The following is an 18082-nucleotide window of genomic DNA, read 5'->3' on the forward strand; positions in this document are numbered from 1 at the left end:
CCTCACACCACCGTGCCAGGCAGTAAGCTGGGGGTGCACAAGGATTTGGGAGGGGACACAGTCGGGCCAGCTGAGCCTAAAGGACCACAGGGATATCCCAGGCCATATGGGGTCATGATCAGCCTGCAGAGCTGAGGAAGAAGGAAGGGGAAGACATTTGAAGTGATGCTGTTTGTCTCCCCAAGTCACTGTCACATGTGATGGAGCTCTGTTGCCCTGGGGATGGCTGAACACCTGCCCAGCCATGGGACGTGGTGCATGAATTCCTTGGTTTGCTTTGCTGGCACAGAAGGCTTTTGTTTTACCTCTTAAACTGTATTTATCCCTACCCATGAGTTTTTTAACTTTTCCCTTTCTGATTCTCTCCCCCATCCCAGTGGAGGGGCAGCGAGCAAGTGGCTATGTGGTGCTTAGCTGCTGGCTGGGGTTAAATCACAACATTTGGACTTCAAAGGTTTGGTGTTTAAAGTTTCAGAATTGATTCTAAACAAGTCTTGGATGAAAACAAACTTACACAAGCTTAAATGGACAATAAACTCGTTGGATTAATGTTCTAGCAAAACCACCTCAAAAATTACTGCTTTACATAATTTTAAAATTGTTTTTAAAAACATTTGATTTGGGTTGGTTTTTTCCCCCACGTTTACAACATATTTCAATAGATATACTAGCAAAAATAAGAGTAAGTAAAATTCTTCTTTATGTTCTCTCTTATCTACTTGCTAACAGCAAAACCAGTGAGTGAAAACAGGTAAAAATATCCATTTCAAGGAAATGCAGAAGATAGAGCTTCAGTAAGGAACTCAGTAGTGGTCCCACAGAAATGCAGATGAATCATCCTGAGAAAGATGGAGATGGTCTTTCAAGGGTGCTGGGAACAACTCCCATTGCTGGGCTGGCCTAGCTTTTGGATGCACACGCACCCATGCACACACAGATTTAATTTTTTTTTGTCCCTAGGGCCTCCCTCTCTCTCTCATTCCATGCAATTCATCAAAAACACAGATTTGGAGTCAAGTCTGAAGGTTTACATTGTGCAGTGAAATCTCATTTCAGTTTAAGTTAGTTATAAGTTCCAGAAGTTGCCTTGCATCTTGCTTGTGTGTGACACGTGAAGTTCTGACAGCATGTTAAAAACTGAGTGTAAATGTCAGGAGCAATAAAATCCTTCTGAAGAAAGTGTGGAGAATATTCTGGCCTATAGAAAACTAAAACCTTAAAAGAAACAAATTTTTATTTTTTAAATTTATAGGATCCAATTCACCACGGCATTTACTTCTGGAGCAAATCTCATTACTGGAAATACGCCATAAGCATTCCAGATTTATTGTGAAGATAAACATCAGTCTAGCTATTAAGTGCTATTTTTCAAATAGGTTTTCTTCTATCAGCAAGTAACTCCACACTATCTGTTGATAGTTTCATGGCTCATTGTTTAACAAAGAATAATACATCGATGCCTACACATAAAAAGAGAATTTTCCATAAATGGGTGCATCTGCCAGGAATAATGCAAGTCACAGTCTAACAGGATTCACACTACTCTGTCAAATTCACTCCTTTCACTTGAAGGTGGTAATGCTGACATTTCATTCATATAAGTACTTTCAATTAGTTTAGTTATGTCCAATTGTAGTTCCTGAAAAGGTTTAAAGATAATGCAAATACCACTCTTATTTTATAGACAGGGTCACAAAGAAGTAACTACCCTGAAGTCACTCCAGAATGCTGATGGCCATGGGCTGTGTTAGGAATAAAAGGTTTTTAAGAGCCCTAACCACAAGAAAATGGTGCCTGCAAAAACATGTAGTGGGGTCTTTCTAGTTTCTGTTAATTCACAATTTAAATAGGATACAGTCAGAAATATAGAGTTTATGTAATTCAAAAGCTGATTATTTCTCAGTATATCCTTTCAGTTCCTCCTTTTGGAAACACATCTTGTCAGAATATGAAAAATTCCCACAGACAGGTAGCAAAGGGTTGAATTATAGATGTTACTGAGATAATGGAGCAGTTAAATCTATTAAGAAATAGACACAACCAAACCATTTCTATTGCTTCTCTATATATATCCCACTCTCAAACAGTGTCTGCCAAGCTCTGAGCTACCAAAACAGTGTCAGTTACACCCTATCATATTCCTTGGGAACTGGAAGTTATTTAAAAGGAACCACATTAGCCATCATGTAACTTCAAGTAGCAAAAAACCCTCCAAAAATCCAGGATGAAGCTGTAAAGACAGCACAGTAAACAACTGCTTTTAAGAGCTTTGCTTGTTTTTCCCTTATCTAATAATCATAGCATTTACACACAGCAATTCATTCAAAGAGGAAATATAATTAAGTAGCAACACAGAGGTACTTTTTAGAATTGCACACCAACAACTTAATTAAACCAAAGTGCAAAAGCAAATGAATATGTTTCCACTGTTTTTCACAACTTCAACAGGAAAAATAAGCTTTTCTTCTGGGGAACTTTCAAATAAGCCTGATGCTTTGGGGAAGTATGTTGATGTCAGGAGTAGTTAGAAATCTCATTCTGCTCTTATTACTTCAGTGCATTGACAGCTTTCAGGTTTTGGGTTGTTTTTCTTTTTAAAGATGATTTAACAGCTGGCAGAATATAGTTCTACTCTCTCACAAATCACAAGCAGATAATTTCTTCTTACTGCACTGTTCCAACCACCCAGACACAAAGGTGGCTGCACTTTCTCTTGAGAAGCTGGCATTCTTTTCCCTTCAGAACAGATGTGATCCCTTGAGCATCCTACACTTGCTTGAGGATTCCTGCCAGACCCAGCTACACACAAAGCCACCAATTCCAAGCACAACCAGAGCTGATAAATCAGTGTTGGCAACAATATGTCATTATCCTTGCTGGATCACAAGGATGCACCCTAACTTCTGTTTCTCCACAGAGTGCTCCAAAGCAAAAGAGACTAAGCAATCAAGACAACCCAGAATATCATGACCACAATCAGCTTTAGTCTTAAAGCTGCCTAAAAATAACATTTATTAACATGGAAATGAAGTTGTCCTGGGCCAGCACCTATGCAGAAGAAAGAGCAGGCACTTGGTATAATGCTGTGTTCAAAACACAAAGAGCTGGTAAATGCAGGTATCCTAAAAAATTATTTTGCTGTGACTCTTGCTATTACTCAAACACAAGCAATCTCCCAGGAGAACAGAACTTTGCAGAACACATGGCAAACCTGTCAATCTGACCAGTACAATTTAACAGTCACATACACTGTCTTACTCCCAAGTCAGACATCAGCAAGCACTGCTAGGACAATTAGTCTAAGCCATGCTGTTTAAAATTCTAACTTTTCTCTGATATTCTTAGAAGCATACAAGTGCCAAAACTGAACAAAAATTTCTGGCAAGATATTTGAAAGGTAGACTAGAAACTTATTAAAAAATAAAAACAACTAGAATTCTTTGCATTTTAGCATCTGCTATAAAGACCAAACCCACTAGTTTGATATCAAAGTGAATACAGAAAACAGGTATGACACGAATGACAGGATTTTTATGTCTCTGAGCTTATTCAACTTCCCAGCTCGTGCTAAGGCACCTATTCCTAACTACATTCATGGCTTTTTTAAAGTTCTCATAAGATTTTGCATAGCACTCTGATACAATCTTCAAGACCAGGTTGTAACAGAAATTATTAACAATTTTTAAGCCTTCACCAGGGATTCAAAAGACAAAAAAGAACTTTGCACACCAGTTCCAATAATCAAAGGTCTTTCAGTTACCTTTTTTACTTAGGTCAATAGCAGCTTCTAGAAGAACTTCTAATTCCCCCTTCGGCAATACAGGAACAACCCATCGAGGCCTATATTCAAAAACAAACAAACCCAATTTCAATTCTGCTTCTGAAAAATCAAGAATTCTTGCCCCATTGTAATGCTTTTAAATATAGGCTCAGTACATAGATTTTTAAATGCCCTGACAAGTATTACACTAACCAACCCAAAGAAAACCACATTCTGCTTCAAGCTTCTTTCTCTTTACAACTTTAACCCAACAAAAAAAGCATTTCATGAAGTCCAGTGAAACAAAGATATAAAAATTCTGATTCCACTATCAAGATGTTTGCACAAATCATCAACACCTTTTTAAAAAAGTGTGAAAATACCTGTTGATCATGTCATCCAACTTTGCCAGGTCTGTGTGTGGAAATGCAGGCTCCTCATCTTCAAGCTGGGGTGGAGCATCAGCTTGGCCCTGCTCATCAGGCGGGGTAGCTGGGGAGTTCTCATTTGAAGAATCAGGTGAAGAAGTCTAAAATGAAGATGGAAAATACTTCAAGTACTACCTGCACTTGTGTTCCACTTCTTTTGGCAGTTTTCTGTCATAATGTATTCCAAAGAATCAGCACAAGTACGTATCAATATAAAATAGTTTTATTTCAGATTTATTAATAAAAATAGAGCATAAAATGTGCTATATTTTTCTATCATGGCAGTTTAAAAATCAAGCTACTTTCCCAGCGAGGAAAGTGGGGTTTTTTTGGTAACAGCTTCTACTTTCAGTAGATCATTCTTCCAGAAGGTGAAATAAATACACTGAAGCTCCAGTTTTTATAAATCTTGTCCAGAAAAGTTGATTACTTTAAGTAGAGAGACAGTCTCAACAAAAGCACAGAAGAAAACAACAATGAAAAGCACTTTCTTAAAGAGTTTGCTAAACATGAGTGACTCACTACTATAACCATCTACTAATCAACCTTGAAGAACAAAGTTAGATCCTCTCTGATGGACCATGCAAAATACAACACGTTATGCAGATGTCTCTCATTATTCATACACAGAAATAGTAAGAACTGACAATAAGAGCAAGACTTAGGAAGACAAAACCTCAAGAACATTTTTCACCTGCTGCGCCACATCTGTTTGGCAGGAAGTGTTATTTTCTTCACAGCAGCCTGTAGGGCGCTAGGTTTTGGATTTGGGACCAAAACAGCACTGGGAACACATCAGTGTTTTGTCTGTTGGTGAACAGTGCTATCACAGATTCAAGGCCTGTTTTTCTCTTTGATAGCTCCTGTCAGAACTCAGACACAGGCAGGAGATACCATGAGGTGGAAGCAGGAAAGGCCACCTGGGATGTTGTCAGAGTCTGAACACAAGCAATGAAGCAAGCCAAGGCCCACTTGGAATAAAACCTGGCTAAGGATGTCAAGGGTACCAACAAGGGCTTCTTCAAATGCATCACAACCAAAATAAATACATGGGAAGATGTGGTCCTGTGGCTGCCTCAGCCTGGAGACTGGGGAGATGGTCTAGAGGAAAGAAATTTCATTTGGCTGAGAGGACTGGATGGAGACCATGTAATTAAACTTCAAATCCACAGGTCCATGGGCCCTGATGGGATGCACCCACAAGTGCTGAGAACTGCTGGAATCATAGCAAGGCAGGAGAGGTGCCTGAGGGCTGGAAGAAAGCAAATGTCACCCCAGTCTTCAATAAGGGCAAGATGGAGGACCTAGGGAACTACTGGCCAGTCAGCCTCACTTCAACGCCTGGAGAGGCGACTCTGGAGGCCACCTCTACCCACATGGAGGACAAGAAGGAAATCAGGAGAGGTCAGCATGGATTCACCAGAGGTAAATCATGTCTGAGCAGCCTGATTGCTTTCTATGATGAAACAACCTGGATGGATGAGGGGAGAGCAGGGGATGTTGTTCTGCCTCAACTTCAGCAAGGCTCTGGTGCTGTCTCTCACAGCCTCTGCATCCACAAACTCAAGAAGCGAGGACAGGGTGAGTGGACACTGAGGTGGACTGAGAAGTGCCTGGATGGCAGATCTCAGAGGTTGCTACTTGGTGGCACAGGGTCCAGTTGGAGGCCTGGCCCCAGTGGTGGCCCCCAGGGTTCAATACTTGGCCCAGGACTGTTTTACTTATTTATCAATGGCCTGGCTGAGGGCAGAGGCCTCCTCAGTGAGTTCTCTGGTGACACAAGGCTGGGAGGAGCAGCCAGTACCCCCAGAGAGCCCTGCAGCCCTTGGGAAGGACCTCGACAGCATGGAGAGATGGGCAGAGAACCTCCTGGAACCCAGCAAGTGCAAATGCAGGGTCCTGCCCTGGGGAAGAACAACCCCAGGCACCAGGACAGGCTGGGACTGACCTGCTGGGAAGCTGCTCTGGGGAGCAGGACCTGGGGGTGCTGGTGGACAATGAGCTGCCCCTGAGCCAGCACCGTGTCCCTGTGGCCAAGAGGGTCAATGGGATCCTGGGGTGCATTAGGAAGAGAACTGCCAGCAGGTCAGGGAGGTGATGCTGCCCCTCTGCTCAGCCCTGGTGAGGATCACCTGGAGTTTGAGGCTCATCAGGACAGGAGAGAGGTGGAGCTCCTGGAGCAGCTCCAGCAGAGAATGGCAAAAATGATGAAGGAACTGGAGCATCTCACTGAGGAAAGGCTGAGGGAACTGGGCCTGTTTAACCTGGAGATGGCTTAGAGAGGATCTCATCAATATCTGCAGAAAGGTGTCAGAGGACGGGCCAGACTCTGCCCAGTGATGCCCAGCAACAGGACAAGAGGTAACAGGCAAAAACTGGAACACAGAAGTTCCCCCTGAACACAAGGAAGAACTTAACAATGAGGCTGACTAAGCACTGGAATGGATTGCCCTGAGAGGTTGTGGGGTCTCCTTCTCTGCAGATATACTGTCTGGTCACAATCCCCAGTAGGGTGGTCTAGGGAACCCTGCTTGAGCAGGCACCCTGGATTAGATGACCACCAGTTGTCCCTTCGAACCTTACCCATCCTGTGATTCTCACTTTGCCCCCAGCAGTCAGCAGGGCAAGAGGCTGGGAGGGGACACAGCCGGGAGAGCTGACCTGAAATGACCCAAAAGACACTCCATGCCACAGAGCATCACACTTGGCAATAAAACAAAGGGGTTTTTTCCCAAGGCAGCTGTTGCTTGGGGACTGGTTGGGCATCATCAGCTGCTAGTGAGTGATGGCACTTGCATCACTTGTTTCCCCCTACCCCTTTCATTTATTAAACTGCATTTATCTCAGCCCAAACAGTTTCTCACTTTTTCCTTCCAATTCCCCATCCCACGGAGGCAGAGGGAGTCAGACAGTCAAGACTTCCTTGGCAGTTCAGGGCCAGGCCTCCCCACGTATCAAAGTACAATTCACTCTCAGGAAGGAGCAATCACTAAACCTTATGGTATTAAAAAAATACCATCTTCACACTGAATTAAATAACAAAGCATAGTTCTTCTCCTAAATGGTTTTGGCTTGACATGATACTGCATCTTCTCTGGTATTTTTTTGCCTAACAAAAAAGAATCATTACGCTGTGATGTAATATATGAAAGCTTCTGCTTTTCTTTTGAAAGCAAGGAACATGAGAAGCTGTTCAGGAAGTGCAGTACAATGAACAGAGACCCGGATGCAGCTGCTCTGGAAGGGCTGATACCTGAGTAAGCTGCTTTAGCCAGAAAGTGCTTTTGCAAAACTGAGCAGAAACTGAACTCACAGATGTGGTGTGAGTCTACCGATCTGTGGCAGGTTCTGCAATGTGGCTCTGAGGAAGCTTCTGGTATTAATCCAAGAAGCCTTTTTATCCAAAACAGGCATTCTTGAAAGAACCATGCCACTGCCTGAAAAGGCAGCATTTTTACAATGCCAGGCTCTTTAACCATATTTACTTTGCCAATACCACTGCCTTCACGCCTCAAAATATTGCTGTACTTCCAGACACGCACACAGAAACCTCTAACTTAACTAGAGATCTCCAGAAATGTACAGATTCAAATAATTCAGGAACACTATTTCTAAAGAACAAAGTCCTTTATTTTGAGATGAATTGATTGTTAATACCATACCTGATTCTGCTGGAGGGGAGGCTGGGACTGTCCATCAGGAGCCTGGCCCTGGCTGTCATTCCCTCCTACCGGAGAGCCACGAGTCGTGGCTGTCATACTCGACACAGGGCAGATCTTTGCAATTTTGTCTGCTTATGTAGTTGATGTGAGAGAAGAAATTATAGTCCACTTAGTAAAGTTGAAGTACCAGCATATGCTTGCCTTAAAAATCTCCAACTCAAGAACATGCCATCTTGCAGAGACCATTGCATAATCTGGAGAGGGAAAAAAAAGACAACATGCTGTATTAACATATACAGGAAACTCAATCCACACCTGGAAAAGAACATTACAGAAACAAATACATTGCTATAAAGAATCTTTTATTTTAGACTTATTATTTCTTCTTATTGAATAGAACTGACAAAGTCACATTTGAAATATTTAACATTATTTTAATGTTCTAAGTAAAAATTACACTTACAATCACCTTTATACCATTGAGGCACTGACACACCTTCCAAATGTGTGTCTGTTTACTCTGTTCAGAGTAAATGTGTGCAGCTCTTTGCTCTGACTCTTTAGTGCCCAAATTCCTAGAGTAGATTCTCATCTGAATTCATGGTGCTGCTCAAGGTCTATGTAGAAATGACTTGGTTAAGAGCCTAAAAAGCCAAATTTGTAATCTTTGCAATACTCTCCTCCTGACAGTGTCTAACTGCAGATGTCAGAGGGAGTTGAGAGACTGATTCTACCTCAGCTGAGACTAATAGAGACCCTGCAGCCAAACTCCTCTTGGCACATCAGTATTCACCCAGGAAATTGGACTTGCATTCCCCCTTTTCCCAGCATGTGCCTGTGAAAGCCTGGATCCACTGGCCTTTCAGCCCCACTACAAAGCCCATCACATCCCCACCACGTGGTTTAGCAGATTATATGAAGAAAATTGTGACATCAGATTTGTTGAAGTTGCAATGCTATACCAACAGTTCCATATTCACTGTGTTTCAACTCCACTGTGTTATACAGAGACAAAAAGAGCTGCATCAAGTTCTAACAGCAATTCCACTTGATAGCACCAGGCACTGTATAACCACGGAAGCCGAAATGTAATTTCCCAGAGCAACTCAGACTTCTAAGCACCACATAAAACAAAAACAGCTCCCAGGAAGTTAAAGAGCCAAGTAAGGTGATACAAAGAGTTGTATGAGTTTCCAGGAAGATGCATTTGGCAGTGCTGAGTTCCTGATCCAATCACCAAAACCTCAAGTGAACAACTGGAGTGAAATTTCTGTTGTAACACCATGCATATTCCTAAGTGTTTTATTATGATGTCTCATCTCAAGTTAAGTTTCAATGCTGTTATCTTTCTCCAAGACACTTTAAAATCTTTTCTTATATTGTGTGAATTTGCAAGGCACGACATACACAATAAAAATTGACTGAATACACTCTAACTCCTCTGCCTAGTCTCTAGTATTAACAGCACCAACAAACTTAGACATCTCTAATAATGCCATTAGAATAATGTTCACTTTTCAGTAAAATTGTACTGTTTCAAAACACTCAACTATTATCCATCTCTAGCTTTCATAATTCATATTCATAAGGCTTAGTAAGCCTACTAAGTCCAGAACAAATGCATTACCAACTCAAAGCTTTCTTTAGGAAGAAACTGATTTTTGAAATGCAATTTTTGAAATGAATGTATTCGGTATTTAATTTGTGCTTTTTAAAAAATGCCCTCCTGAGTATTTAATTGTTTTTTACTGATGTTTATAAAGATCACTAAGTAGAAAGTGCCAGCAAGAGTAGGTTTTCTGCCACATATATATATACAAACACACACACACACACACACTGCAGTCTACTGCAGTTCAATGCAGTCAGTTCTGCACTACCTGATGGAGGTTTGGAGGTACTCACACAAACCAGTGAAATCAAACTGCTGCCAGCTCCCACTGCACTGTTCTGCAGCCCTAAGCCAACCCCACCACAATAAACCTCCTTTAATCACCACCACTCCTCCTTAACAGGGCTGGGTCACAGAGCAGCCACATAAAACACTTGTGCTGGCACAAGGAGCGAGGCAGCAAAGCAGGAAAATGGTAAAACAGCTCATTTCAGCAGCAGTCCTGCTCCAGGCTGCCTTAAACTGCAGGCAGTGGTGTCCACCAGCAGCTGCAGTTCCAAAACAGCTGGTGCCAAGGGCAAGCTGCTTGATTTCATCTCTTCCCTATCCCAATGCTTTGGGCTGAATTCTCATGAATTGAGCTGCTTCAGACTCCTAAAGAAAACAACACCAAAAGCCCACCAAATGTACAAAGACTGATTATTTTTCAGTTTCTTTAATTATGTGAAGTAGTGCACTGCAAGGCAGAGAGTGCTCACCCTAATGCCAGCCAGGGACCCAGGACAAACTGCAGCTCTCCTGCCAGACTGACTGACATCAGTGTGAACTTACCCTCAGATTTGCCTCTGTGCTCAGCTGAAGGATGTGGGCAAAGCAGTCTTATAAATTCCATTCTGCTCAAGAAAAGTAGCACAGCTTAAGAAGATACAAGGAAGCTACAACTGAAATAACCAATTTACTTGAAATCTTACAAATTCATAGAATGAAATAAAATTTAAGAAAAATATTATGAATTTTGTAGATGCCAGTAAATACAAAATATTTACATGAAGGACTCATCTATTTTTTCTTCCTCTTATTTAGGGATTGTTTGCTTTACGGTCTAATGATGATTCTCCATGCATATTATTTAAATTACACTCCCAGGAAAGTGTATTTCAGGGCTTACACAGAGTTTCACTTGTCTTAGTCATGTGCATTAGACGAGGCCAACTTCCTAAGTGAGTCCATCACTTCTCCCTCCAAGTTTATGAGATGTCCTCAAGACACACAATAGTAACTTCAAGTTATGCTGCAGCTAACTAAAGACATTCCATTTCCAATAAATCATCTGAGTGGTTCTTGTAGTCAGAGGCATGCTCTCAATTGCAGGGAAATCCTTGTTCAGGTATTTTCCTTTTAATTACAGAATATACAAACATACCTTTGTAAATGCAATTATAATCCAATTCATGCAATTTAAACAGTATTAGAAGGCAGTGGTTCACCAGTCCTGTTTTCAGCCACTCATTCACCATTTCTGTTTCAGAGAAAACATCAAACTGCAGGCCCACAGAGAACACACCACTGCTTTAACCTCTCTAGAACTAATAAAGCATGAAACTTTGAATTCCCATCACTTCCTTAATTCAGGCTATTCAATTCAATTTTTTAGAGTTACAACACATCAAGGCACACTTTGGCTCAGCTCAAGAATTGCCTTTATACCTATTTATAATGAATTTGACAATTTATAAACAAATGTAAACTGATGCAGTGACATATATGTATATGTAAGTGTACAGACAGCACAATAGAACAATTGAGCTGAATTCAACAATTCAGCTGAACTCTAATGAGTACCCTGTTAGTTTTTATATACATCTCATTTCTACTATTTCTGATTTTGGATTCAGCACACTATCCTAGAATCAACAGAATACACTGAGCTGGAAGGGCCCCACAAGGATCATCCAGTCCAACTCCTGGCCCTGCACAGAGCCATCCCCAGGAGTCACACTGTGTGCCCAAGAACATTCACCAAATGTTTCTGGTTCTCTGCCAGGCTGGTGCTGTGAGCACTGCCATGGGGAGTCTGTTCAGTGCCCAGCCACCCTCTAGGGAAGAATCTTTTCCTGACATCCAACCTAAACCTGCCCTGACACAACTTCAGGCCATTCCCTGGGTCCTGTCACTGTTCCCACAGGGCAGAGATCAGTGCCTGCCCCTCCTGTTCCCCTCACAAGGAAGCTGTGACTGCACTGAGGTCTCCCCTCAGTCTCCTCCAGGCTGAACAGACCAAGGGCCCTCAGCCGCCCCTCACACGGCTTCCCCTCAAGACCCCTCACCATCCTCATGGCCCTCCTTTGGATATTCTCTAAGAACTTCATGTCTTTCTTACATCATTGAGCACCAGCTTAGGGCAAGGCCACCACAGAGCAGGACAATCCCCTCCCTCACCCAGCTGGTGTCCCTCAGGACACAGATGTCCCTCCTGGCTGCCAGGGCACTGCTGACCCACCTTCCACTCTCCACTGACCAGGACTCCCAGGTCCCTTTCTGCAGCACTGCCCTCCAGTACCTCACTGCCCACTCTGCCCATACACCCAGGGCTGCCCTACACCACAGGTACAAGTCACATAAAAAAACATTACCTTTACCCAAAGCTCTGAATGGATGTTTTAACACAGGGTCAAGATACAGACAGAACTCTGCTAGGTGACAAACTCACTCCTCTACTGCTAATCAAGCAGTTTATGAGGCTATGAAGACTGAGTCAAATGAATCCCACTGACTCCTGCTTTTGATGCCAACTGAGAAAATTCCTATTTGACATGTTGTTCCCATCTCCTTTTGTCACCTTGATCCACCACTAAATCCCAAGTGAAAGCCAGTTTTTGCTCCACCTGACTCCCTGGAATTTCAGCAGTCCCAGAAAAAGACAACTATAGATTTTTTGACTCCCTATGGTCCCCATTCAGAAGGCACCACCCAGGAGCTCCATGAGAGGAGCCCACAGAGAGGACACCAGGCACAGCATTGTCATCGAGGACGTGCCTCTGCTTCCAGGCTCAACCACCCAGTACAGCTGCACACCTGAACCTCAGCTCCCACAGGCTGCAGTCTCATGCCTACATGGCAGAATAGTTTCATTTTGTTCTGGGGAGAAATCAAGCTTTTCAAAAGCCAGGGGGAAAAAAAATCAGATGTGGGTTCCTGGATAAGTGCTAGGTAAGAAGCAAACATGTACACAATACTCTGTTACAGCATGACACAAAGGATGGCATCTCAGCATGCAATGATAAAGGAACAAGTATATTTTTCTAATACAGCTGACTTCTAGAATGGCCTTCATTTGAGTTTCTAAAAGTCTCCCCATCAAAAGTAACTGAAATAGCCCACTACATCCATCCCTTTTCCTTGAATTAGCTACTTAAAATACAGAGTCTCAGAAAAAAGCAAATGCACGGTACCAGATGACAGAGGCAAACCTCAAAATACATTTTATTATTTATGAGCCTTACCTAAGCCCTATCTAGGGGGACAGAACTGTTTTTCCTTTAATTGAAGTATTCTGGTTATCCACAAGTGAGGACATATGTCACAAAATCTACTTTGCCATGTGGTAACAATGAATGCCAGAGTAACACTTGCTTAACAAGTAACAACAGAGCTTTCTAACAACCATACAGCAATTTATTTACAGAATGATGTTCCCATGAAATGGGAGCTCACAGATGTGCTTCATTACAAGTGTGATGTGTACTGCAAAAAGGCTTAACAGCAGCAATACAAATTTGAGGTTGAAAGGTATCACCGATTTGTTTCATACAGGATTCTAGGAACTGCCTTCTTAAAACCTTAATAAGTACTGACTCATCACAAGGATTATGATGTGATTCTAGTTTAAAAATTCTAGACTTCTACCCCATGCCTTTATTTCAACCAGAACGACTTTTCAACCAGAAACACCTCCCCCAAATCTGTAACACTGACCTAATTCAGTAGTTACAACATACAGACACCCCCACACATTTTCCATTTTCTTTCCTCCCTGTGCCTTGTATCTTTCAGGAAGGAGGAAATTATTTACATAATCAGAATAGAGAACTGGAGGTCACAGCACTTCACTCATTAACACTGACATGCAGTGAAAGTGAAATGCATTCAATGATTAATACAAAACCTGTCATTTAGCTACTATTCAGAAGAGCAAGAAGTGTCTAACTATCAACATTTAAAAATACCTGATAAGCAGCAGTCAGAAAATGTTATCTCAAATAGCAAATATTACAGAAAAAAACCCTTTAAGCTCCTTCTCGTCCTAAAGAAGTGAGTGTACATGAGACAAGTCAACTGCATCAGGTTCCAACAAAGTTCAAAGTAGTAAATGTCTTAATGGTACAGTACAAGAGAGAATCTGAGTAGCTGTGATGGTTACAAACTAAACTATTCTCACTGAAAACCAGGTTACTTCAAGCACCCTTTTTTTGGTGATCATTCCACATAATACACCTGAAATTAGTAATCTGGCAGCATCAGTTTCTGGAACATTGAGAACATCCATGTAAACATACAATTTTATTTGTCCTCAAATTCACATAACAAAATAAAGGGGAATTGTCCTGAAACCTTCAGTTCTTTCAGGATTCTTTTCTTTTTAATTTCAAAACTTGGTGTTGGGGCTAAGCTCAGCTAAGATACAGCTACTTAACAGTATCCAACTTCACCTTGTTGAAGGTGCTCCTACATGCAGCACTCACAGGAGTTTAAGCAAGCAGTAAGAGCACAGAAAGTGAACTTCCAAACCTGAAGCCCAAGAAATTCTAATCAAAACAAACTGGACTCAAGCCAAGGCTGACAACAGGATTGGGCTCTGCACACCAAGGCAACAAAGCCAATCTACTCAAAATGTATTAACTCATTTCACAGCACCACAGAATGGTTTGGGTTGGAAGGGGCTGCAGTGATCACCCAGTTCCAACCCCCTGCCATGGACAGGACACCTTCCACTAGACCAGGCTGTTCCTTTGATCCAACCTGGCCTTCAATACTTTCAAGGATGGGGCACCCACAACTCCTCTGGGCAACTTGCACTAGGGTTTCACTACAGGAAATAATTTCTCCCTAACATCTATTCTAAACCTACTCCCAGTTTAAAGCCCTTCTCCCTGCCCTATCACTGCATGCCTGTCCTGTAAGCCCCCTCTCCACACTAGGAGGGGCTCCATGGTCTCCCCGGAGCCCTCTCCCAGTTGAACACTCCAAGCATGTCAGTGTGACTTCAGAGGAGAGACCCTTCCACGTGGAGTAACTTCCAAAAGACTTTAAAAAGGAAATCCTTTACATCAAAGGACTGTCTTGCTTCAAAGCAGTAATTGCTGAAGGCCAGGCTCGGAAAGGGAACTGGAGAGCAGCAGCAAGTGTCTTTCTCCAAAAGACATTCACCTGCCAGTAGTTCCTGGGACATGCAACAGTCAGAGAGTGCACCCCTGGTTACTTACAGCACATGATGCTTTTTCACAAATAATGTATTGGAAGGACAGACCTTCAGATCACACACTTCATTCTGGCTACCAGATGGAAAAAACAGTTTCAGCTCCCGTTCTGAAATGTTTAGCTCACGTGACAGAGAACAGAGACAAATCCAAATATACAGCACTCAGCCAATGCCTCAGACAAACCCCACCAAATGCTGAGCCAATGAACTGGTTCCCCCCAGGGAGCTGTGGCCCTGCTGCCGTGCTGTGCCACAGGTGCAGGTCCCTGGCTGCTGCCACAGGCAAAGGGCTGAGCAACACTGGGCCTCATCCTGTACAGCCACCCCTTCACTCAGGAGCTTTCCCTGGGAGTTACACTGGTTCAACTGGTACCAAAACACATCCTCAAGGATATTCAGGGTATCTCAGTGACAGAAGGAACAGGGACAGAAATGTTCAGCCCCTAAAATTCTATTATTTAAACTACTGGTCTAAGCATTTCCCAGCAATGAAGAAATTACGTTCTGATAAGTAGCTAAATAATATGGGGTTTTGTGATGGGAGATGAAAATTGTAGTTGTGACAGTAAAATAACCCAGACTTTTCAAGAACAGAATCCAGTAAATATAAAAAGCACTGGAAAATGCACACACTGGCACATCAGAAAAGCAAACTTACTAAGTGACTTCTATCCAGTGAATGCAAAAATCTATCTGAAAATGCTTAAATTGTTTGAACCATGACTTTCACTTACTATAAAGCCCTTTTCTTGAATTCCCAATGAACATGCAAAGAAGTGGGTAAGACTTCCTTCCACCTTAGTATTAAGAATGAGCTACAATAGCAAATACCTTCAAAACTAAAACAACAAAAATATCAAAGAACTTCAGAATATAATTTGTTCCAGTCAGACCCAATTCACCTTGTTATATTTTTTCCAATTATGCTACAGTTTATTTATGCACAAAGCTGTCCTTCTGCAACCCAAAAAACATGTTCTTGACAATAGAGCCAATCAGGACTGGGCTGATGCTTCAGGTCCAACTGCAAACCCAGTCCTTTGCAACAGAACAGTTCAGGCAAGGACAAGAAATACATTAGCAGTTGGTAATCTATCATCTATGCAGTAATTGTTATTGTATCCTTACATCTCTACAGTCACTACTTCAAGAAAATAGAATGTCTAAAGTTTGTACTGAAGACTGATTAAATGCTCTTAGTTCCTTACTTCTGATTGTTAAACCCAGAGTTTGGTCCTGGATTCATCCAATTCAAAAATGGATGTGACAGCTACACCTCTGCAAGCCATGGAGCAAAATTCATCACCAAAGTTCAATCACACGAGCAAAAACAGTCCCAGTGTTCTGGGAATGCATCTGGCATCCTCCCTTCTCACTTGCACAAAGAACACTTTTACAGAGTGTGTTACTCTTTATCATTTGTGCTTTAGGAGTTATGTTTAGAGATGGTTTCTCTGTATGTACACTATTCTTAATTGAAAGTGTATCTATAAATAGGTGCTAGTGGTATCAGCTGCTTTTCTTAGCTCTGTGTGCTAATTCAAGCAGTCAGGTGTTTTCTTGCAGCACAAGCTAAAAGACCTGCAAAACACACATTTTGTATTGGTTCTGTTCTTGAACTCCACAGCTTAAAAGCTCCTAGCTCTAAATAATGCCTTGTTGTATTTATAATTTGGGGCTTCAGAACCAAGGAGGAGATGCCATGTCATGTGGAGGAAATGCTGTAAACTCTTCTCAAAAGCTGGAGGAAAAGGTAGGTTCTTCTGCTCTTCCTGATTTTGTCTGTGTGCCTGATTGGCAGCTCTGATTTTTTTGAAAGGAAAGTGCCAGTTAAAAGTACAGTTTGTGTAGTTCTTGTCTGCTGATTTCTCAGTTCTTTTTCTTCTTTGATAAGCCCAAAAGTCAAAGAGAACAGAAACAGCAATCTTAAAAGGGCATCTTTATTCCCTAACTGCAAGGGAGTAGACAAATAGTTGCAAAGCCCAGAACAGCCAGGCTACCCTGGCAGTGCATGGTCTCTCATGTTCTGTAATGGGCTCAGATATTTGATTCATCCCACTGCACTCTCATCTCACTGGAGCAGCAAATGGGTGTGGAGGGAAAACTTCTTGGCTACTTTTTTTTTTTCTAGATGTAAAAGGCTGTAATTCGCAAGTTTCTAATCAGTTCTGTAACCAAAATTATTTGTTTATATTAAAAAACAGAGCTAAGGTTCATTCTTGCTACAAACATACACTTGTGGTGTTCACAGGCAGTTGCTTTTGTAAAATAACTGATTGCTTTTTGTCATGTTCACCAATATATTGGACCCAATGATCTTAAAGGTCTCTTCCAACCTAGAAATTCTGTGATATACAAAGTCTTCTGTATGTGCTTTGTTGGGGTAAATGACCTGACACTTGGCTGTGTTAGTGCACATTTTATTATGCCAGGCTTAGCAGATAACTCACATTACTCTGTGATGTGCTCTCACTGTTTCTCACCCCATTCCTGTGGGTGCCATGTGCAATATTCATTAGTAATTTTATAGTTTTATCTATGTAATTGGTAATATATTAACAGTATGAAATTGTGAATTGCTAGGTGAAGGGTTTGGCTAGGAATGTGTTCCTGTTTGTTAAAATCATGTTAATAATTCTGGTTTAACTCAGTAAAGGTTCATTTTTTAAAACTATTTTTTCCTGTAAATTTAATCAGACAAGTGTGCTACAATGCAGTACAGAAATTCAGGTACTCTGAAATCTTTTGATTCTCCTCCTCTACTCTGCTCTGGTGAGACCCCACTTGGGAGTGCTGTGTACAGCTCTGGTGTCCCCAATACAAGGACATGGAACTGCTGGAGCAAGTCCAGAGAGGCCACACAGTTGGTAAAAGCAGTGGAGCATCTCCCTAACAAAGACTGAGAAAGTTGGGCTGGAGAAGAGAAGGTTGAGGAGACCTCACAGCAACTTCCCAATATCTGAAGGGGGTGTACAGGGAAACTGGAGAGCAACACTTCATCAGGAATGGCAGGAAAAGGAGTAATGGGCACAAACTGAAAGAAGGGAAATGTAGGTTAAATATTAGGAGGAAATGTTTCAGTTTGAGGATGTGAGACACTGGAACACACTGCCCATGGAGGTTGTGGATGCCCAACCCTGG

The 18082-nt window shown here is 41.9% G+C and overlaps 1 protein-coding gene across 2 annotated transcripts in view; it reads right to left on the reverse strand.

The window, feature by feature from the left end:
• The window catches only part of USP9X (ubiquitin specific peptidase 9 X-linked), a 100553-nt gene that overhangs the window by 68438 nt on the left and 14033 nt on the right, over positions 1–18082 (reverse strand). For both annotated transcript variants that reach the window (XM_054291345.1, XM_054291344.1), the window contains exons 2-4: positions 7851–8104; positions 4144–4289; positions 3761–3840 (exon numbers count right to left, since the gene is read on the reverse strand). In XM_054291345.1, the coding sequence (XP_054147320.1) occupies positions 3761–3840; positions 4144–4289; positions 7851–7946 (322 nt within the window). In that variant the 5' untranslated portion in view covers positions 7947–8104. The remainder of the gene's footprint in view (positions 1–3760; positions 3841–4143; positions 4290–7850; positions 8105–18082) is intronic.

The sequence above is a fragment of the Melozone crissalis genome, unplaced genomic scaffold (assembly GCF_028551555.1).
Source record: "Melozone crissalis strain CALT ecotype California unplaced genomic scaffold, PUWL_Pcris_2 ptg000090l_1, whole genome shotgun sequence".
In the NCBI taxonomy this organism is placed as follows: Eukaryota; Metazoa; Chordata; class Aves; order Passeriformes; family Passerellidae; genus Melozone; species Melozone crissalis.